Here is a 23,991-nt window from a genome sequence, read left to right as displayed (position 1 = left end):
CTTCAATGGATCAAAAACGTGTATTGAAAAATGCAAAATGCACCTGGAATATGCAAACTACAAGCTGCATAAGTGTGAATTAGGCCTAAGGCCTTATCTGCATTAAATCAGTGTGTTTGGGGTTAAAAGGATTAGGTGGCAATTTTAAAGGGGTTGTAAACCCTGTTTTTTTTTTTTTAAATAACAAACATATCATACTTACCTCCACTGTGCAGTTAGTTTTGCACAGTGTGGTCCCGATCCTCGTCTTCTGGGGTCCCCCAACGGTCTGAGATTAAGAACTGGGCATCCAAAACTTTGAGGCTAGGTTCACACTGGTGTGCTGCGATTTAGCCACAGTGCAGAATGTATCCACAGATTTTGTGCATTTTACTTGCAGTTTTATCTGTGGCCTCAAAGACTTCTATTAGGATGAAAGTTTTTTGAAATTGCCCTGCATGTTGCATCTTTGGTGTGATTTCAGAAAATTCTTCGAAAACCTGCAACCTAATAGACGTCAATAAAACTGCAGGTAAAATGCATGAAAACTGCGGTTACACCCATACCGCAGCCACATTGCAGCACATCAGTGTGACTCCAGCCTAAAGTAGAATTAAAGACAATTTTTTTTTCTCTTCATTTTGGATAGAGTAAGTGTCGGTTCAGATTGAGGCAGCACGACTTGCAGAGCGACCCAGACCGCTGCGGCGACTTCTCTATAGAAATCAATGCAAGTCGCCCCCAAAGTCGTACAGGAACCTTTTTCTAAGTCGGATCGACTTGTGTCGCTCCGATTAGAATGGTGCCATTGTACAGAACGGGACGCGACTTGTCAGATGGCTAAGTCGCCTGACAAGTCGTCCCAGTGTGAACCGACACTAAGGGCTGGTTTACACCACAAAAACGCATGCCAGATTCTTTCCGATTGCATTTCTGCATGCGTGTTTTTAACACTTTTTTTTTTAAGCATTCTGGTGCTTTTTAGATGCATATCCGGATGATTTTTTTCTTCTTTGTATTGGGATCTGGTGCATTTTTGATGAGTTCCAGTGTGTTTTGTATGTTTTTTTACTGCGTTCCAGTACAGTTCTGTGCAGGAAAAAAGCCACATGTAATTTTTTTTCTGGAACTGAAACGCACTGGTTCACATTGCACTGGTGTGAACTTTGTCATTGGAACCCATATAACCTACTTTCCATGTGTTTTTGATGCAGAAAAAAAATATATATTTTTTTTTTTCCAGGGGTTCTAACACTCAACACAGTTTTTACTTTATTTCGATTCTCACTCTCCAAGTAAAAAACACACCATTAAGTCACTTTAATTAATAAATTTTAGGTATACACCACATAGGGCCTTTCAAGACCCAACAGAGGGTCAAGCACACAAACATCCCCTCAAATAAAAACACCTTTATTTGCTCTATCACAGTTTATTGTGAGAAGCTGGTGACACATTTCTCACCTTATAATTACTAAAGGGAAGCAATATTTTAATCTCACATGCTATTTGGTTTCAATTTCTAGTTTTATTTTTGTATTGTTTCTGAAGAAAAAAGTTCCTATTTGCAGGATCTTAATCAGTTCACGGCTTATGGTAAAATAAGAATGTTTAAATTATTCAGATAATTTGTTGGCTGAATTCACCAGAGGGTCTAATACACAATAATCACTGTTCACCAACACCCGGCAGAGGGTCTAACACAAGTTTTCATTTAAAAAAAAATATATTTTTATATTCTTTATTATTTTACATATATTCATTTCCGGATTCACCTCAAAAAATTGCTTTTGAACAGCACATCTTCCACTTTAAGATAATAGGGGACAGCGCCATTTCTACTTTCCTTTCCATATCCATACATGTGAGGTATCGCCGCGATCATTAGAGCGAAAGCAATAATTCTAGCCCTAGACCTCCTCTGTAACTGAAAACATGAAAACTGTAGATTTTTTAAACATTGCCTATGGAGATTTTTAAGAGTAAAAGTTTCACGCCATTACAGGAGCAAGCGCAATTTTGAAACGTGACATGTTGGGTATCAGTTTACTCGACGTAACATTATCTTTCACAATATAAAAAAAAAAAAGCTTTAACTTTACTGTTGTCTTATTTTTTTATTAAAAAAAAAAGTGATTTTTTTCCAAAAAAAGTGCGATTGTAAGTCCGCTGCGCAAATACGGTGTGACAAAAAGTATTGCAATTTTATTCTCTAGGGTGTTAGGAAAAAAAAAAAGTATAATGTTTGGGGATTCTAAGCAATTTTCTGTTTTTAACTTGTAAATACTGAGTCTGAAAAAAAGGCCTGGTCTTAAAGTGGTTAAAAAAAAAAAAAAAAAAAAAAAAAAAAAAGGACAATCGTTCGTCCGATAATCTCATTGTGTGTACCAGGCAGGAAAAAAAAGCACATTCATTCATCCTGATATGTAATCATTCCCAATATAACTGGGTGTACCCATACAATGTATCTATAGAGGGAATATGTGTAACTCAGCATAGCACATGACATCCCCCCAGTCCTGGTATCCATCTGAACTTCCTGTGTGCAGAGAACACACCTTCTCAGTCCTGCCCAGAGGGGTTCTCCCTGAACACATGTACCTACCTCTGATGCACACAGAGCTGAGGCATGTCATCATCTTTGTAGAGAGGATGTTGCTGTAGTCAGGAAGCTGCAGACTCAGTTCCTCCTTCTGTGATCAGACAAATCCTGCCTGGGAAGGGGGGCCATTACTTCTGATTGTCAAGATGTCTGCAGGGGAGGACACAAGCAGTGCACACCTGAGTGAGGTGGAGGAGGCAGATGATGTGCTCTCTGAAGGTAACCTACACCTTTCTGTATGTACTAGGAATGTGTACAGCCATGTGTATGCAGGGGGGCAGCACAGTCTATTATTACTGTGCATCTACGTAACACTGGGATAGGAAGCTTTGGTTATCACAACGCTGTTTCGTATCACAACGCTGTTTCGTATCACAACGCTGTTCCTGATGGTGTAGCTGGTCATTGCTCACAGTCTTTATACTCCATCCCTAACTGCATCTGAATTGTCTTTTTTTTTTTTGTGTGTGTGTGTGTCATGTACAGCTATTGAAGTCTGTGGGACTGAAATGAATTACACTATGTAACGTTGCTTAGGCTGGCTAATACACAATTTACAATTTTCCTATTCAATTTTCTCTAGATTTACCATTTAACTACCCTGTTTCCATGAAAATAAGACCTGGCGTGATTGTCGGTGATGGCTGCAATATAAGCCCTACTCCCCAAATAAGCCCTATCCTGTTTCCCCCAAAAATAAGCCCTACCAGGAAAATAAGACCTACAAGGACTTTAACTAGGGCTAATTTTGGGGGTAGGGCTTTTATATCGCAGCCATCACCGACAATCACGCTAGGTCTTCTTTTCAGGGAACAGGGTATGTAGTACAGGGGCCTGCCTGATTACATACACATTGAAAGTGTTTAGGTTTGATCTCATATTATATGGTTTTAGGAGGAAAATTGTATAATGTATGAATAGGTCCCATACATAATAGGATTCTTCTTGATGTGCAACAAATCGCACAGGTGCAAACGGGGACGAAGATCCCAATCACACCTGAAGCTTCGCTAGTAGGAGTTTAAGGCTGGGTTCACGCTGCAGCACGCTCCGGTGCATCCCTGTTCACTGTTTTCAGGGCTGAATTTTTTTTTCCCTGAAACGGAGCCGAAAGACCCACACAACGCCTGTGCGATTTGCACCGGAGCCGCTGCGGAGATGTGTGAACCGGCTCCATAGAGAGTCACAATCTCCTGCTAGGCGAATTGGATACAGGGAAGCCACATCCTATTCACAATAGTGTGAACCCAGTCTTGTGCTGGACACTTGTATTTCCATTATATTCTTTGATGCTCAATTACACCGGAGTTGCATGAAGCAAAAAAAAAAGTACATGCGCTTCTTTTTAGAGCGGGTTCACACCAGGAATTGCATAGGAAGGCGCTGTGTGTGCATTTCTGTGTTTTTAGTCCATTCATTTTGAATGGGCTGAATCACACTGGACCTCACTAAGGCCGGCCATACATTATACAATTTTTTCCCTTAGATTTACCAAAGCCATATAATGAGGTCAAACGTAAACAAAGTCAATTGTGTATGCAATCAGGCAGGCCCTTGTACATAATTGAAGGTAAATCCAAGGCTCCAATCACACCTGAGCGTAGGGATTTACTGGCTTTTTTTAGGGTGTTTTTGCAGCTTTTAACAAGTATTTTTATTTTTTTTTAAAGAGTTTTTAAGGCTGGGTTCACACCTATGCGGATTTCTCCACATCCAATTCCCATTGCAGGAGAATATGACCGTCTCTCTATAGAGCCGGTTCACATGTCCCCGGGTTGGCTGCCGAGCACACTGCACACTGTGCGTCTTTGCCTCCGTTTCAGGGCCGAATTCAGGCATAGATCCTGCCCCGATTCGCCCCTGAAACTGAGAACAGGGATGGACAGCGTGTTTGTGCGATCCGCGACTGGTTTAGGTGTGAATGGAGCCTTATGCCACGTACACATGATCGGAATTCTCGTCGGGAAAAAGCTCTGATGGTTCTCCCGACGGAATTCGGCTGAAGCTGTCTTGCCTAAACACGGTCACACCAAATTCCGATCGTTTATAACGCAGTGACGTACGACGCGACTATAAAAAGGAAGTTCAATAGCCAGTAGCCAATAGCTTCTGTCTCGTAGTTGAATCTGAGCATGCATGATTTTTGGAGTGTCGGAATTGCATACACACGATCGGAATTACCGATATAAAGTTTTTTTCCGTCGGGAAAATTGAGAACATGCTATCAATTTTTGGCTGGCGGGAATTCGAACAGCTAAATTCCGATGGAGCATACACACGGTCGCGTTTTCTGAAGAAAAGCTCTCCTCTGTCTTTTTCTGGCCGGAATTCCGATCATGTGTATGCGGCATTAGAAGCGTAATTGCAAGCATTTTACAGCTTCAGGCTGAGTTCACACTATGTGCAGAGTGGCTCACAGCAGGGGGTCCAGTGCGTCCCCCACCCCGCATTCCCCATTTTTAGGGACAAATCGGGCCTGAAACAGAGTCGAAGACGCACAGAAGCCTTTGGCTGTGCGTTCCGCGGCTGCCCGGAGATGTGTGATCTGGCTCCATAGAGAGCCGGCCATGCTCTCCTGTCATGCAAATTGGATGTGGAGAAACCTACATCCAGTTGGCATAAGTGTGAACCCAGCCCCAAGCATTTTTGCTTGGCCAATAGAAAGCACTAGGGGGAGGACAGGGACAGGAAATTAGGGGTGGAGAGTTGCTGTTTGTGCAGAAAACGAGCTGTAAAACTCTCCAAGTCAGGCGTTTCTATTGAAGTCTATGGGGCCAAAACCACCTGTAATCTGCCAAAAAGAAGCTTGTGTACTTTTTGCTTCAAGCGGCAGAATGCTCAGATGTGAACTGGCGCCTTTGATCCGAATGGGATTTGCCTTCTTAAAGCGGAGTTCCACCCAAAAATGGAACTTCCGCTTTTCGGAATCCCCCCCCCCCCCCGTGTCACATTTGGCACCTTTCAGGGGGAAGGGGGTGCAAATACCTGTCTAATACAGGCATAGATGCCCGTGCCACCCGCGGGTATCTATGCCACTTTAGCGGATAAAAAAGCGCATAGAGCATGCTGCATTTTTCCACACCGCAAATGCAGGGAACGCGCTTCAAACGCACTGCACTGTGCCCTTTTATGCCAAGAAAGCCAAGCCCAAAAACGTATAGACAAACGCACTGCAAATGCCACGCACAATGCATTCAAGTGCACATCAAGCACGCTTCAAATGCATGTAAACGTGGTCAAATCCTCAGTTTCTGGTGTGAATGGGCCCTAAATCTCTTAGCACCATCTTCAATAATGGGTCAGAAGGCTTACACTGCTGGTTATTGGAAGGCTCTGTAGGAAAGGAGTGTGTTTGGGAAGATATTTCTATAAAAATAGCTGGGATGTGGGTGGAAATCCACGTACAGAGACTGCATTAGAAATGAAGTATTCTTATACAGTGTGCAGCAGCGTACATAGAAAATAATTGTCTTCTCAGTGTCTTTGCATTGAGCAACACATCTGCAGTGAATGAGTACTTACACAGTATAGTATTAATAATTACATTAATAGGCAAGGTGTTTTTTTGGGGGGGGGGGGGGGTTTGAAAACCATAGCAGGCGTTTTTTAGAAACATATAATATAGATAAATTGGAATGATATGTTGTAGTAGTATTTTTGCTCTCTATTTGTGTTTTGCTGTTTTGGGAGAAGTCAGGCTTATTTTACTCATCAGGGTGCGGTTGACAGGAACTTACATTCTCTCTGACCACAGTGGGGTTTTCATGTGTCACTCTACACAAGGCGGTCTGAGGACTGTTATGATATCCAGGCAACAAGTAAACCACGAATAATTGTGAGGTCTACTTTCTGTTCTGGCCTATAGAACTCCCCGGCAGGAAGCGGAAATGGACACACCTGTGTGCCGTTTTTGGATATGAATCAAAATCTGTACTGTTACAGTATAGAGCGGCTGGAATAAAAGCATGCACTATGAAGCGATATTTGCAAAGCTTTTATTAAATGTTCTAGTCGGGGGATATTTATTTTCTGGATTTATTCATGAAAACAATGTAGTGCCCAAAAACTGTACGTTTTAAGGCCCTCTCACGTCTTTGCAAAACGCCACAGCTTGCGTGCATTGCAGTGCCGTTCGTTCTGACCAGAAGTGCCTTCTAGAGTGCTCCAACGCACATTAACCACTTGAGCTCTGGAAGATTGTACCCCCTTCATGACTAGGCCATTATTTGCTATTTAGCGCTGCGCTACTGTAACTGGTAATTGCGTGATCACGCAACGTTATACCCAAACAAATTTTTGTATTTTTTTTGGTGCTATTTGATCGCCAGTGTTTTTTTGTTTTTGCGATATAAACAAAAAGGACAGAATATTAATATTAATAATATTATTAATATTCTTTACCTCTAGCTATAAAACATATTGAATATAAAATGTATTTACTTTTTTTACAAAGGACATGTAACAGAATACATTTTGGCCAACATTTAAATAAAAAATAATAATAATACACTTCTTTAAAAAAAGATTTTTATGAAGATATTTTAGATTTTTTTTATTTTTATTTTTTTATTTAAATGTTGGCCAAAATGTATTCTGTTACATGTCCTTTGTTAAAAAAATAAAAATATAAAAAAAAGCCCTTTCACGTCGATCAGAGCTCTTAGCAAGGCAGGCGGATGACAGGTCCGTCTCCACTCACTGTTCTGAGACAGACCTGCTCTTCTCTATGGGGAGAGTGGATGAAAATGGACCGCCTATTTGTTTTAATCTGGTAGATGGATGGAAAATAAGGTCTCCATCCGTCCTGGATTTCACGGACAGGATCAGATCGGATAGCAGCGGGTGTAGGCGGACATGTCACCACTGCCTCATAGGAGTGAATGGAGGCTCGGATCAGGTCTGCCTGAAAAACTGACAGGCAGACCTGATTGGGAAGCCCGTGTGAAAGGGCCCTTAGTGTATGTTGATTTGGTTTGCATGAAAGTGTTTTTTTTTTTTTATACTACTAATGGCGGTATAATGGGACAGCAATAAGGAGGCAGGGAATATGACACTAACTGATACTGGGGGTAACTGACTAACTGCCACTGACATCATCAATGACATTCTGAATCATGTACACTGCATCTCAAAGAAGCTACTCCTACAAGCATTTGAGCTTTTTATTTTTTGAGCTCTCGTTTTTTCTGCTTGGAAACTTCCCTCCATGTTAGCCAATGTGTCCATGCACACTAGAGCTTTTTCAGGAGTTTACAGGCATATTCTCCTACAGGCAGAACCCCCACCAAACTCGCATTTTTGAGAGGAGTCTTCGAGCAGTAAAAATGAAAAAAAGTGCTCAAAAACTAGTGAAAAAGCGCAAAGAAGCTCAAACACACAAAAAATAGAAAAATTTGCTGAGGGGAAGGTTTGTTTGCTTTTATGGGATTATAGTTTTGCTGAAAAATGCTACTGTAAAAATGCTGCAAAACTCTTTCTACAGATAATGCTACTGGCGTTTTTATAATGTCTAGTGTGCATGAGGCCTAATACAGTGATGGCTGATAATATACACTGTCACCGTACTAATAACACTGGCTGGGAAATTTTGTTACATCTAGGGCGATGAAGGGGTTAAATTTGTGCCTAACTGTGTGTAAAGTGTGCTGCTTTTACTACTAGATCTTGGCTTTCAGGGATGAGAAACGAATGCCCCGTACACACGGTCGGACTTTCTGATGAAAAATGTGCGATCGGATCGTGTTGTCAGAAAATCCGATCGCGTGTGGGCTCCATTTGACTTTTTCCGTCGGAATTTCCGACACACAAAGTTTGAGAGCTGGGTCTAAAATTTTCCCACAACAAAATATGATCGTTTAAATTCTGATCGTGTGTAGACAATTCTGACGGACAAAGTGCCACGCATGCTCAGAATAAATTACGAGACGAAAGCTATTGGCCTGTTTATAGTCATACGCGTTCTACGTCACCGCGTTTAGAACTATTGGATCTTCTAACAACTTTGTGCGACCGTGTGTATGCTAGACAAGTTTGGGCCAAAATCCGTCGGAAAGTCCGACTGTGTGTACAGGGCATTACAGATCTCTCTCTGTTGTTTACAGCCCAGAGCTCTGTGTTGATAATTGGACACAGCCTTTCAGCAGGTCCTGGCCTTGATTTATGGCCAGGACTTGCTGATAGACTCCCACTATATACAATCACAGATGGTGCCAGGCGGAATGCATGTGCCCTGGACCCTGAAGTAGGCAGCGACATACAGGTACGTAGCTTTGCCTCGCTGGCAGTACATTGAGGACAGGAAGTGGCTACTGTGCATTGTGGTGCACTGAGGTGCTTTAGCAGTTCTTTCAAAATTTTGCACAAGTGCATGTCAGTCATTGTAACTCAAAGTTGTGAAGGAACCTGACCTGAGCCTCAACTTTTTATTCTGTTTTTGGGTAGGGTCGCAGAGGGTTAGAGAATCTGTTTATCGATTTTTATTTATGCTTGTGTTCCTATTGGAGAGCGTAGTCCTCACTTCCAGTCAGAGCAAATTCTAGTAATGCATGACGGGTTAGAACTTTTTTTTTTTTTTTTTATTGCTTTCAGTATATTCCTGTCCCAGTGACAACCCTCTTCTTCCTTTACTTGTGTGAGTGTCACAGGACTGGGAGGTGAGACAAATGCATGCAGTACCCGCCTTCCCTACACTGCAAGGGTTAAATGCTCGTCTGTGGGGATGCAGGTTACTTATCTGAGTCCCTACCCCAGATCTGTTCTACTTTTCTCCCACCCCCCCAGGCTTTAAGCGGAACCTCTGCGCACTTTGATACAGTGCCAGGCTATTGTAGGTGGTAGAGGCAGGATTGTGACATGAGCGGAGGCTGTGGTAGGTCAGCCACACAGAGAGAGCCTGCTAGAGTTGAGTAAGTAAAACATCCTCTAGACCAGGGGTCTCCATACTTTCTAAAGAAAAGGCCAGTTTACTGTCCTTAAATTTTTTAGGGGGGCCGGACTGTGCCCAGTGGGAGTAAACAATGCCTGATTTGTGACAGTGGAAAGAATAGTGTCCCATGGTCGGCATCAGTGGCAAGAATAAGGAATAAAGGGCCAGATAAAGGCAAACAAAGGGCCGCATCTGGGCGTGGGGTCCCCCTAAAATCTATACCAGACCTTTATCCGAGCATTCAGCCTAACAGGCCAGGAAAAGGGGGGGGGGAGAGCGAGCAGCCCCTCCCCACTCCAAAGCACCATGGGGCCTCTTCCCCACAACCCTGGCAGGTGGCAGTGGGGGTCTGTGGGCAGGACAATGTGTGTTTGGTTTGTGTTGTGTGTGTGTTTTTTTTTTTTTTTTTTATTTATTTTTTTTTTTTTCTACATTCGGCTGTCAGTGAGGAACCCTGCTGAAAGCTGATGAGACATCCGTTAAGGACGCGGCAACCCACTTCCTGACGCTGATGGCTGCCGGCTTTAAAAAATTAGCATCTGAACTGCATCTAAATCACAGCTAAATAGCTGCTTTGGAAATTTTCAGTGAAAACTGAGGGGAAATTGGCACCGGACATGTGCACAGGGTCATACCACTAACGGAGGCGACTGCCTGAGGCCTGCATTCATGATGGCAGGGTGGGCCTCAGTGCAGCTCAGTAATGATAAGCATGATAAAACCTCAGGCTCGGCATTACTGGGCTCATTGCCTGACCACTGTGCCTGTCCCACAGACGGGCACAGCAGCCAAGCTTCTTCAGTGTTTTAGGCTGGATTCACACCTATGCATTTTTAGTGCTATTTGCATTACAGTCCATTTAACCACTTGCCGACCGCCGCACGACGATATACGTCGGCAGAATGGCACGGGCAGGCATATGGGCGTATATATAAGTCCCTGCCTGCCCGCGGGTGGGGGGCCCGATCGGGCCCCCCCCCGGTGCCTGCGGCGGTCGGCATTCCTTCGAGAGCGATCCGGGATGAGGGGGCGGCCATTCATTCATGGCCACCCCCTCGCGATCGCTCTCGACGAATGGAAATCCCCCGTGACATCACTTCCTCTCCTGTAATGTAAACACAGGAGAGGAAGTGATGTATTCTCTCCTCCGTGTCGGTATTTTTCGTTCCGACACGGAGGAGAGCGGATCGGTGAGTTGCACCAACACTCTACACACACAGTAGAACATGCCAGGCACACTCACACCCCCCCTTTACCCCCCGATCACCCCCCCAATTACCCCTGCCCCCCAGTCACAGTGACACCAATGTCATTTTTTTTTTTTTTTTTTGCATTGGTGTCATTTGTGACTGTAATAACTGTTAGGGCAGTTAGAGTTAGCCCCCTTTAGTTCTAATGTACCCTCCTAACCCCCCCAATAAAGGTTTAACCCCGTGATCACCCCCCGTCGCCAGTGTCACTAAGGCTGGGTTCACATTGCAGCGGTTTATGAGAACGAATGTGATTCGCACCGCACTGCAGTGCAAATCACATCCGATCTCTGTGCGATTCGAGTTCAGCCATTCGCCACACCCGCCGCACCCGCCGCAAATTCGCACGGGACCCTTTTTTTGGCCCGCAGCAGAATCGGATCGCATGGGTGTTCACACCATGCGATCCGAGTTTGCAGATCGCACTGCGATATGCGAACTGATCTGGGGGTGTCAGTAACATTTCACTGACACTCCCAGCAGTTCGCATAGGGCAGTGTGAACTGCCGCCGGGAGGCATGCGATGCGGGAACCCGCCGCGCATTCGTGGCGTTCCCGCATCGCTCCAGTGTGAACCCAGCCTAATAAGCGATCGTTTTTCTGATCGCTGTATTAGTGTCACAGGTGACGCTAGTTAGGCAGGTAGGTATTTAGGTTCGCCGCAGCTTTTTATAGCGCCAGGGACCCCCATATACTACCGCATAAAGCCCCCTGATTGCCCCCTAGTTAACCCTTTCACCAGTGATCACCATATAACTGTTACAGGTGACGCTGGTTGGTTAGTTATTTTTTTATAGTTTCAGGGCACCCGCCATTTATTACCTAGTCTCACTAGTGTACCCCTAAATTTAGGGGTGTCTACTTTCCAAAATGGGGTCATTTGGGGGGGGTTTGTGCCATCTTGGCATTTTATGGCCTTCAAAACTGTAACGCCCTTAGAAAGCCTGAAGGCGGTGCTTGGTTTTCGGGGCCCCGTACGCGGCTAGGCTCCCAAAAAGTCCCACATATGTGGTATCCCCGTACTCAGGAGAAGCAGCAGAATTTATTTTGGGGTGTCATTTCACATATGCCCATGGCATGCGTGAGCAATATATCATTTAGTGACAACTTTGTGAAAAAAAAAAAAAAAAAAAAAAGTTTGTAATTTTCCCGCAACTTGTGGCAAAATATAAAATATTCCATGGACTCAACATGCCTCTCAGCAAATAGCTTGGGGTGTCTACTTTCTAAAATGGGGTCATTTGTGGGGGTTTTGTGCCATCTTGGCATTTTATGGCCTTCAAAACTGTAATAGGTAGTGAGAAGTGAAATCAAAAATTTACGCCCTTAGAAAGCCTGAAGGCGGTGCTTGGTTTTCGGGGCCCCGTACGCGGCTAGGCTCCCAAAAAGTCCCACATATGTGGTATCCCCGTACTCAGGAGTAGCAGCAGAATTTATTTTGGGGTGTCATTTCACATATGCCCATAGCATGTGTGAGCAATATATCATTTAGTGACAACTTTGTGTAAAAAAAAAAAAAAAAAATTTTTTCTTTGTCATTATTCAATCGCTTGAGGCAAAAAAATTAAATATTCAATGGGCTCAACATGCCTCTTATCAATTTCCTTAGGGGGTCTACTTTCCAAAATGGGGTCATTTGGGGGGGTTTTGTACTGCCCTGCCATTTTAGCACCTCAAGAAATGAGATAGGCAGTCGTAAACTAAAAGCTGCGTAAATTCCAGAAAACGTACCTTAGTTTGTAGATGTGACAACTTTTGCGCAAACCAATAAATATACAATTATTGACTTTTTTTTTACCAAAGACATGTGGCTGAATACATTTTGGCCTAAATGTATGACTAAAATTGAGTTTATTGGATTTTTCTAATAACAAAAAGTAGAAAATATCATTTTTTTTCAAAATTTGCGGTCTTTTTACGTTTATATCGCAAAAAATAAAAATCGCAGAGGCAATCAAATACCATCAAAAGAAAGCTCTATTTGTGGGAAGAAAAGGACGCAAATTTTGTTTGGGTACAACATTGCATGACCGCGCAATTACCAGTTAAAGCAGCGCAGTGCCAAAGTGTAAAAAGACCTCTGGTCATTTACCAGCAAAATGGTCCGGTCTGAAAGTGGTTAACATGGTTTCCTATGGAACACGTTCTGTAGTGCAAAATGCAAAAAGCACTAAAAATACATAGGTGTGAATCCAGCCTTAGAGCCTGATAGCCGTGCAGGTTTAGCGCTATTGTGCTTAGCACTGCTGGCTATTTCACATGCCTGTGTGGCCGGGCAGAAACTTTTGTTTGACGCCAACAGGCTCCATGGCACTCCATGTGTGGGTACACATGCATAGCTGCTGCCACCTAAGGTACCATCTTTGCTGTGGGAGGGGCAAAAATGGCCACCTCAGGCAGCATCTGCCCCAGGCACGGTCTTGGGTGTGGAAGTTTGTAGAAGAACGTGCGCTTGTCTCACTTCATGGCTTTCTCATTCAGACAGCTGCCTGTCCTTGACCAACTCATACACCAGAGGAACCCACAGCTGATGAAGGCATGCAGTGCATGCGGTTAATAGACACTCGTTTCTGTACAAATTCATGACCTGAATGTCACAAGCATAGCTTGCCTGCTTTTATTGGGTTGTGTATATCCAGCCTCTGTATAGATTAGGTTTCATACAGATATAGCGTGGGTGGCTGAGACCATTATGATGGTTTGGTCAAAATTCAACAACACGTGTGTTTTCTATAACTTCTCAAACAAATGAGCGCAACTTCTGTTTTGAGTGTAAAGTCAGGAAAAAAGTTTAGCCAAGATTTGAATAAATAGCCATTTGTATTCTGACTAAAACTGAAACGATTTAGAAACGCTTGAGTCCCCCTCTGTTGACCCAGCCATCCGTCCTTTTCAAGCATATTGTACATTTTGTATTAGTCTGCAGCACATGTTGTGTGAACATTTGACTTAGTGTACTGCTAAATGTTTTCAGGCCTTTCATTCGGTATCATTGGGATGCCGGGCAACATCCTCCGATCCGGTGTGAAGGTGGAATTAGGCAGTACTTTTATCACCCAGGCAACGGGAAATTCAACTTCTGCCTTGGATTGACAAATTACTCTCAAGTCCTAATCGACAAAAATGAAGGGTTTATCATTTCAACTTATGCAAATAATGCATGTTTTTTTAGTATAAAGAGCCTGGTGTTGTGGAGTTGTTTTGTCTTTAAATATATCTAAAACCAGAATGTATTGCTTTTATTAAAGGCCTCATTCACTCTGGAAGCATCGGGCCTGCATTTTTATACATTGAGGACATTTCTAAAAGCCTAATTTCTCCTGCATTTAGGCCCCTTTCACACTGGGGCATTTTCAGGCGCTACAGTGCTAAAAATGGCGCCTGTATAGCTCCTGAAAAAATCTGGCCCCTTTCACACTGGAGCGGTGCGCTAGCAGGATGGTGAAAAAAGTCCTGCTAGCAGCATCTTTGGAGCGGTGTATTCACCGCTCCTAAACCACTCCTACCCATTGAAAAAATGAGGCGGCGTGGCTATACCTTTTTCAGCCGCTAGCAGGGGTTAAAACTGCCCCGCTAGCAGCCGTATACTGCCACTAAAACGAAAATAAAAATAGTACCGCTTTACCGCCAATGACGCTCCTGCCCCAGTGTGAAAGGGGCCTTAGAGAAGCTAAGCTTTTTGTACTTGTAACTTGTAGTATAGGGGCAGAATTGTATGTTTTGTACCCCAAAAACTTTTAATTGGAGCTCCTGAAATGTCATAAACACACATCTTCAAGCAGTTTTAAGGTTCTTCCATTATAGTTAATTGGGTCAAAAATGTTCACTTTCATGTACTTTTTTTTTTTTTAACTTAACGCTGCAGGCGACAAAATACTTGGATGTGACTGAACCCCTTGACTACAGTGGGAGGCTTCAGAAAATGTTTAGTTGTTAATTGGGAACTAAAGCATTACCACTGACTTCTATGTAATTCAGGATGTAGGTTACTGGACAAAAAAATTGGACCTGAGGCAATTTCAAAAATACGCTGCAGGGCACAGATTATTATTAATAATAAATAATATTATTATATTATTCAGGATTCCTATGGTACCAGCAGTTTTTGTAGTGATTTACAATATAATGGGAGACAGTACGGTTGCAATTCTATGTGATATGAACAGGCTCTATCTGGGGGGGGGGGCTGACTGGGCAAGGGGGCATTTGCCCCCCCCGGGCTCTTCTCATGATCCAGACATGCCTAAAGGCTTCCTGGTGAAGAGGAGTAATGTCCCTGTCGGTGTGTGGGATTAGGACGAGGACAGGGCACAGGCTACCATGGATAGTGTATGCCCTGTTTGAGCAGAGGCCGACTCGCCTTCCCAGGCCAGCCCCGACCTAGCCACTTGGCTCCCCCCCTGCGGCCCCTGGCCACCACCTGCCGCCCAGTTGGGAACCCGGAGTCATTACAGCAGGCGTTGGTCAGTCCGACCTACCAGTGAGCAGAGGGTACCTGGAGCAGAGCTTCAGCCTGGGATGGGGCTCAGGAGGAGGCTGGGAAGGAGGAGAGTGGTAAGGGGGCCAAGTTGCTGCACCATGGACCTCTGGTTTTGTACTTGCCCCCCTGTGGCAAAAGTTGCCAGTCAGCCCCTGCTCTATCTATAATATTGCATTTGATGACGCATGCATTTTAGCATGTCCCGATGTGCGCATTAAACACTGGTGTGAATGGAGCCTTAGGTTTGAAAGTGACAGCTCTTGCTTTGTGGATTATTAGTGGAAAGGGCACCAGGACATTGATGTGATTTACGCATCTGTGCCATTCTTGTAGCTGCTCTGTTCCTTGTCATCGGCCATTGCTCGCGTGCTGCTTACGGAATCAGCCTGTATCCAGGCCCCACTACACATAAAAGTTAAAAATAGCAATAGTGAAGAGGAGTGAGAATATACTGTATGTGTTTCTCCAAATGTAAGCCTCCTTTGAAAGTGCATACATATTTCAGTGTGTCCTTTTATGATGATCTCTGTGACCGATCTCAGCTGTGCGTGTTTGTGTGTGTGTGTGTGTGTGTGTGTATATATACATTAGGGTATAGCGAACGTCTTCCCGATTGCATGGGGCCATTGAGTGGCGACATTAAATATAAATGGATGTCTGTGCACTTGTTTTTGTAACCTGAGCTGAGTGATGTCATTCTGCGCTGTGCCTTGGGATCGGGGGTTAAATTGTCTCTTGAAGATGTCTGCGAGTTACTTGTGCCGATGTTGGAAAATGAGTCTCTTTGTTTGCGACTTAGAGTAACACAAAACTTGATGTGGGCCGCTGCACAAAACCTGATGTGGGCTGCTGCATGCTGCTTCCCTTTGCTTGTTCTGGTTGCTAAGCAGCCGTCTGGAATCTATAGCACTTACAAACTCCTGAGAGAACCCAAGGCATTGAGGATTTGTAAGCATCCCTTCCCACAAAGCACAAGTGTAATTTGACATGCAAATGTATTAAGTACTTAGGCTAACATCACAAGAAGGGGAGTCATGTCTATAAAACCAGCTCCGTTCACAGCCTGCTGCGTTGGATTTACCTAAAAAAAAGGAGGTAGGGACCACTGCGCTACATGATGCTTGTACAGAAAATGGCTCACAACACCTTTTCCTTGTAATGTGTTGGTTATTTGCATTCCTTTGACGTTTGTCTTAAACTATCTATGACATAACTCCAAATTAGTTTAGGTAAGTAAAATCGCATTGTTAAAAATCAGGCTTGCGGTAAACCAGACCATTTTCACATTGTTATGTGCAGTAAAATATCGACGAAGCATCCATTTTATTTTTATTTATTTTTTTTTAACTGTTTGTTTATTGGACAAGACATTTGAACAGATTTCTTTACAATGGTTTGGAAGCTGCTTTCGGAGGTGCGTGCACGTGCGATCCTTACGTGCCTCATGAGAGCGGTTTCTGATTACCGTGAATGGTGTGCTGTGAATGGCGCAGCTTGCACTGTAGTGCAGTTGCACATAAAGCTTAGGCAGTACATACGAATCGAAGACACTAGCATCGGAGCCTGACAGCCGTGGCCTCAATGATGTTTCTGATCATAAAATTCTTGATAGCGTTGTTCTTTGGGGCACAGTTGGTGCATCAGATAGGCTGGACGTGCCCACGTCCCTTCTTGGCACGTCTATTGCTACTACTTTTCTTTGTCATCTTGGACTCAAAGGCTGCAAAGTGGGTGCAGTATTCAACTTTATAGTCCGGTGCAGTTCAGATCACAAGGAATGCGCCCCTTACCTTGGTTAAACATAGAGATCTCAGAAAAGCAAAATTTTAGCTATGTCTTAAAATGGTATGCTAATGTGTATTATTTAAAAAAAAAAATGGTAGAAATATGGGAATTCTAGATTTGTTAGCTACCTGTAGTAGTCCCTTGCATAGCAGGATTTAGAAAGCAAAGGACTGCATTGTAAGCCAATCAGGCTTTACTATATTGCACTACTAGTGTCAGCACCAGTGCACCACAACCCTCCTGCAAACTTAAGCGGCAGGCGCTTTTTTTTTAATTAATTTTTTATTTTTTGCCCTCCTGCCTCCATTCTCACCGAGACGATAATGGCTTCAGCCCTTCTACAGCAGCCACCTAGGATATCAATGTCCGATATCAAGAGGCTTTGCCTTAAGTGCTGGATTACCAAATAGGCAGAGTGAACAGTGGTCTATGGGCCCCACGACAACAAATCAAAATAATATTGGTTTTATCTTGAAAGAAAATTACAGTGAAGATTTCAAACTTTTTTTATTTTTATAAAAGATAGAAAAAAAATCAGCTTATAGAAACAAAAACTTACATTACATTAACCACCTCAATACAGGGCACTTACACCCCCTTCCCGCCCAGGCCATTTTTCAGCCTTCAGCACTGTTACATTTTTGAATGACAATTGCGCAGCCATGCTACACTGTAACCATGTGAAATTTTTATCATTTTCTTCACACAAATAGAGCTTTCTTTTGGTGGTATTTAATCACTTCTGGGTTGTGGTGTGTGTGGTGTTTTTATTTTTTTTAAAAAGTTGGAAAATCTTGAAAAAAATGTTTTTCTTATTTTTCTGTCCAGTAAATTTTGTAAATAAGTAATTGTTCTCATTCACTGATGTGCGCTGATGAGGCTGCACTGAAAAGCTGGCAACGATGAGGAGGAAGCCCAAATATGCCGCACTAATATGTGGCACTGATAGGCGGCACAGATTGGCAGAGCTGGTGGCATTGATGGGCGGCACTGATGGCCAGCACTGACTGGCATCACTAATGGCCATTGATTGCTGACAGGGATGGGCCCTCATTACTGGCACTGGTGGGCACTTAATTATAATCAGATTGCATACCTAGATGTCCCCCTGTGAGAAGATGCCACTGATCGGCTCTCCTCTCACTCTGTCGGTGTGAGGCAAGGAGCGCCGAATACTGGCATCTCTGTGTTTACATGTGACCGGCTGTGATTAGACACACCTACGCATGTGTAATGTACAGTAGTGATGGTCCTCTCTATCTAGCGCCCGATGTGCGCACTACTTGGTTAAGTGTTATCCTACTCGAGCGCACACAGGAGTAACCTGCAGAAACCTGCAAGGGGGCCCCAACTGCCTAGGGGCCTCCATAGAGCTTAATCTGGCAATGTTTGCTTTCTATGCAGCAGCTAATAAGGGAAGGACCCGGGGGTGCATTATCAGGGGCTCACTTCTAGGATACGGATGAGAAACTCAGCCCCCAATAACGCAAAGATCTTGGCATGGGACCTGGCATTCGACAGGTTACAGCAGGATATAGCTGGTATCAAGGGGCGTATGAGTATGTTAAAAAAGTAAAAGTGGGTAAAATGCAGAGGGTGACGTTCTTTCCTGTACTAGGGAATTGACTCTTCCTGGAGTAATCAAGTTCAAATGCAGGTACCTTCTAAGTGCTTAAAAAATCATTTCTGGACAGTAAATAAAATTGCGAGCTAGCTAATACTTGTTTTTTTATATCTGCAATTAACTGTTGTTTTTTATTCTGTCCATGCATTTGCTATCGAATAAAGTAATATAGTGCAGCGCTGATGAAATAAACAATGAGATTATTTCCAATAAAAATTGATACAGTATATAAATGTGCAGATAAATACACAACAAATTAAGATTGCCCAACAATAATGAAAAATTTTAAGAAAACCAACAGTGTTTAGTGCATATAAAGTGCATGACTTTTTATTCTGTCCATGCGTTTACTATCACTGGAAAATGTTGCAAATTTATAATCAAGAATCTGATGGTAACAAGCCCTTTGTGTCTGGCTCTGAGATCAGTACACGTGGACCGGGCAGCGTTTTAATAACTTTAGAACTTTTGGTTTTCATTGTTTCATGGGCATAGCCCTAATTCTGCTTGTATTTTACATCACACCCAGAAAAGCCTCTTTTATCTTGGTGTAGCTAAGAAAAATTCTTTGTCAGAATGTGCTTGGTGAATAAAAGCATTAATTTTCTTTGGAAATTTTGCTCTAATCGGGCTGAGTTAATCAGTTAAATTAACAAAAAATATTGAAAAGATCACCATTCTTAATATATTCTTTCTAACTCCTGATAGACGGAATCAGACATGCAAGAGATCGTCAGACCATTTCCCATGGCTCTGGACTATGGAGGCTATTCATGAAGCCCCTTTTGTAAATTCAGCATTAATTGCCACCCAACTCAATGGTTGTTAAAGCTGGATCAGGTTGCATTATCCTGAATAGACCTTTTTGAATCATTGCAAAGTCTCCAAAATACATTTTGTAGCTACTTGCTGATGTCTCATTGTATAATTCAGGCACATTATGCATTCCATACATTGCTTTAGTTGGTTCGTGTACATCCAAATGAAAAGACTTTAATGTTTCTATAGCAAACCAATGTTTGTATTACGCTACTGGTGTGTTTGTTAAAGTGCTAAGTTATTCCCTTAATTTAAATGTAAAAATGATTGGTATTTTCAATGCCATAAGTGCCATAGATCACATTTTCCATAAAACAAGTTTAGATATCCACAACACCAAATTCCTTTCTGCACACGCCCATCAAATGCTATGCGATTACATAGACTGCATGCCCACTAGAATTTTTGTTTAACAGCTGTTACTGACATCTGATGTTTTAATTGTCATGTTCAGCAATGGATCATTGAAATCAGTTTGCAAGACAACTGCATTTTGGTATCCTTTCGTTTCGAAGCTCTGCAGACGTGTAATCGGATGCCGCTAAACGTTTTGCGCTTGCTGCATTATTTGTGCCCTGCAAGAAAATGCCACGGCAGATTGCACTTCAATAGACTGAATAATTCATAGGTAGCACTATCAAAACAATGGCACAGTGGTAGCTTTAATGCCTGCCTAATTATGGAACGAACGAGGGAGCATTATCTGGCATTTTCCACCGAATTAACAAAACAAGATAGCTCAGAGAAAAAAAAAAAAAATCCTGGGCCTCTGTGTAGCAGACATGATCTCAGTATAATTTAATGTGCCCGAAGATCAGGGGTGAGAATGGACAGGATGTTTGTTTAAAACTATTGAGAGCTTTTCATGGATTTAGGGACGCATTAGTGTGTGGAACGCTTGATGCCTTTTGGTGTCCTAATGAAATACAGATAACATGCAGTCCCATCCCGCTGTAAAGCCCATCCTTTATCCATTTACAAAGATAGGGGTTGCATTAATCAGCAATGCCCTACGTTGTTCTATAACTGCTGCAAGATATAGTATGTTAAAGCAGGGAGTTTATTAACTTGCCCACCACATTAGGGTCTCATTCATGCCAGTATGCTGTAGTAACACTGTTACCAATGCTATATGTGTATTGCTGTGGTGTGATCCATTTTGAATAGCAGCCCCAACACGCCTTCCCAATGTGCCTGCATGCAATGTACTACTATGCGTTGGGGTGTGCTACAATACAAAAAGTACTGCAGGCATGTCTTGGGCCCATTCAAATGAATTGGCTGCTTTAAAGCTGAACTCTGAGGAACTGACAAAAATGACTGTTTATGTCTAGGGTATCAGAAAAAGGGGACTTTTCACTTACCTGATCCCTTCCACTCACTGGCTGCTTCTTGCTTGGAACCATTCCTCCAAAGCCTCTTCTCTTTGGTGCTTTGGTCAGCTGTGATGTCACAACGTACAATGTCGTTGTAAGTGAGAACACGGAAGACATGCCCACAACCTGTAGCATCAGAGTGAAGAGGTGAATGTTGGCTGTCGAGGAGATATACAGTAAGTAAAACTGTAATTTCCTGGTACCATAGGCATTAACGGTTATGTAACCCTTGCAGTTTGGGTGAAGCCCCACTGCAAGGGTATTTTTGTGAGTTCTCCATAGTTCAGCTTTTCGTTGTTTGTGTGTGTGTGTTAAATGCACAGCAACAGTTCTGTGTGGTGTGAATGGGCCCTGACGATACAGATATTCCTCGTTTAACTACTTACCTGTGTAACGACCGCTCGGACTTACGACCAGCTCTCCCGACCCGAGTGATGCACTGTACATCGTATTGTACAGAATTTTTGTTGTTTTTGTGTTTTGTAACGTATGCAAATTAAAATGTTATGGAGTTGGAGTTTTGTGTTTTTAGACATTTATTTTTATTTTTTTTTTCAGAATACAGTACAATAGTTAAAAATGCTTGAAGTATTGATTACTTGTGGCTCCTCTTTTAAGGACCAATTCATTTAACAACCTGGTCACTGGAACGGAACCTGGTCGTTAAGTTATACAGCACAGGCTTTCCTCACTTATTTAAATGGATGAAGCAAGGCTAGGTGTTTGAGCAGTAATGGGTGCCTATTTAAGCATTGCATTTTACTATATGAACAATTCTTAGTGCCAATGGCACTACAGCTATGTGTTTAAACTGGATCCCTGCATGTGGACATGTATTATCTCACACAGAGATTTGCCTTGCCTATGGAGAGCGTACAACATCATATCTACACTGGTAGTGATAATGCCTATTGATCAAGTCTATGAGAAGTTCTTAGCGGGTCCTGGAGCTTCAGTTGTGAGTTTTGAGATGAACTCATGTCTCGGCATCCGTAAATGGCCAGCTCTGTGCTACAGGTCTAGATGGAATTAGATGAGCAATTTATTACTTTTTCTTTTCAGTTCTGCTAAGGCCCCTTTCACACTTGTACGACTTGTCCTGCGACTTGGGACTGCAAAGTCGCATGACAAGTCGTTCCCCATGATTTCCAATGACAACCATTCATGTTGGTACAACTTCAAGTCGTGCCGACTTCAAAGTAGTCCCTGCACTACTTGATCCGACTGGCATGCGACTTGTGCTCTGATGATCGTAAAGGGGAACTCCACACCAAAAGAAAAAACGCCATGGGTTCCACCTCCAAGATCTTATCCGAGCACACAGCCAGCCCGGTAGGGCATGAAAGGGAGTGGAGACAAGCGAGCGCCCCCCCCCCCCCCCCCCCCGAACCATACCTAGTCGCATGCCCTTAACATGGTGCACCTTGTCCCCATGTTGATGAGGACAAGGGCATCTTCCCGACAACCCTGGCCATTGGTTGTCAGGGTCTGCGGGTGGGGAGCTTATCAGAATCTGGAAGCCCCCTTTAACAAAAGGGCCCCCAGATCCCGGAACCCCACTCTTATGTGAATATCGTGTACATTGTACCCCTACCTACTAAAAAAACAAAAAAGTGTCAAAAATAAAACGCAGTACACAGGTTTTTAAAGTAATTAATTTATTAAGGCAGCTCTGGAATTCCGATATTTCTTCTCCCCTTCTTCGGGTCTTCTTCGCTCTCAGCTGACGTCTTCTAGCCCTCTCTGGTTCTTCTTCCTCTTTTTCCCCGCCCACAGACACCAACGACTAGGGTGGTTGGGAAGAGGCCCCAAAGCAACCCACCCCCCCCCCCCCATGTTGAGGGCATGCGGCCTGGTACGATTCGGGGGGGGGGTGCTCCCTCTTCCCCACCCCCTTTCCTGACCTGCCGGGCTATGTGCTTGCATAAGTGTCTGGTATGGATTTTTCTGGCTTGTGGGTTCCCCTTAAAAATCCATACTAGACCAAAGGGCCTGGTATGCTCTTGGAAAGAGAACCCATAACTTTTTTTTTTTTTTTTTTTTTTTTACTGTGTGTGTGTGTGTGTGTGTGTGTGTGTGTGTGTGTGTCTTTCCCCCTAAAGATTCATACCAGACAGTTCCTGGTATTGTCGTATCCCTATTCATTGAAGTCAGACTTCCAGTTGCAGGGCAAAGACAGATCCACAGTCGTACAACTGTCATGTTGTACCAGTGTTGGATAGCAAATGTCACCAGCGCTAAAACGTGTGTGGAGGGAGGGATCACAATTAGTAATGTGGGGTCTGGACCCAGTGAAGCACCTTTCACACTGGTGTCGTACCAGTGTGGGGGCCTGAATCAATATAAAATGACCTCTGAACCTAACTGCTTTTTGGATAACTTTGTTTTTTTTGTTTTTCAAACGACCTGCCTCATTATCTCAGTCTACATTATGTGAATACTTTAGGGGCATATTTATATGTGCTAGGGCCTCGTAGCAAAACTAGCAAAAGGGGGGCCTCCTTTCTCTTTAATTGCCAAATTGTAGACCGTTCCTTTTATAGAGGTTCCCAAATTTATATAAATGTTCAAGATGTCCAAACTTGCTTTTTGTCCCCCTGCAGCGATATAACTATGTGGCTGCGCATTATGTGCTATGGCTATAACATTGCTCTCCATATAAGTTACATAAATGTATAAGGTTTTCTGCAAACCTCATTGCAAACTGTACCATCTACTACTTGGTGGAAACTTGTGCATGCATTATCATTATTTTCAGTGCACTAAGTAGGAAGGGTCTTCCTGCTATAGTAAATGATCAGTTCAAGTGTTGTAATAAAAGAAAAACTGCTGGCAGAAGCCATGGGCCAATTACATTTCTTGAAAAATGTTTAATTGAATGTGTTTTACGTGATAGTAATTTTGTTTATTAATGTGATCATATAGTTGTTCAGTTTGCCTAGCACATTTACCGCTGTACATCTCTCACCCTTACCTTGTATTACTGACACTGAAGAGCCAAAGTTGACATGAGTTTTCCATTAGCTGCCACTTTCCCTCTACACATAAAGGAACATCTGCAGGGAATGACCTCATCATATATATAATGGTTTACACTCCTGGTCGCATTCATGATTACTCATAATGGCTTACTTAATAGAGGGATGTTATC

General features: G+C 43.1%; 1 protein-coding gene and 1 long non-coding RNA gene across 3 annotated transcripts in view; one reads left to right on the top strand and one right to left on the bottom strand.

Annotated features, from left to right (window-relative positions):
* LOC143996966 (uncharacterized) overlaps positions 1-2,723 on the bottom strand; it is a 134,811-nt gene extending 132,088 nt beyond the window's left edge. Inside the window, exon 1 of the long non-coding RNA XR_013277632.1 lies at positions 2,585-2,723. This is a non-coding gene — a long non-coding RNA (uncharacterized LOC143996966). The remainder of the gene's footprint in view (positions 1-2,584) is intronic.
* RIPOR2 (RHO family interacting cell polarization regulator 2) overlaps positions 2,658-23,991 on the top strand; it is a 212,610-nt gene continuing 191,276 nt past the window's right edge. For both annotated transcript variants that reach the window (XM_077492291.1, XM_077492289.1), the window contains exon 1: positions 2,658-2,800. In XM_077492291.1, coding sequence (XP_077348417.1) covers positions 2,728-2,800 — 73 coding nt within the window. In that variant the 5' untranslated portion in view covers positions 2,658-2,727. The remainder of the gene's footprint in view (positions 2,801-23,991) is intronic.

This window comes from Lithobates pipiens, unplaced genomic scaffold (assembly GCF_037356315.1).
Source record: "Lithobates pipiens isolate NorthernLeopardFrog02 unplaced genomic scaffold, aLitPip1_a1.2 Scaffold_19, whole genome shotgun sequence".
Taxonomy (NCBI): domain Eukaryota; kingdom Metazoa; phylum Chordata; class Amphibia; order Anura; family Ranidae; genus Lithobates; species Lithobates pipiens.
The sequence above is the reverse complement of the archived record's forward strand: the minus strand, read 5'-3'. Positions and strand labels throughout refer to the sequence as shown.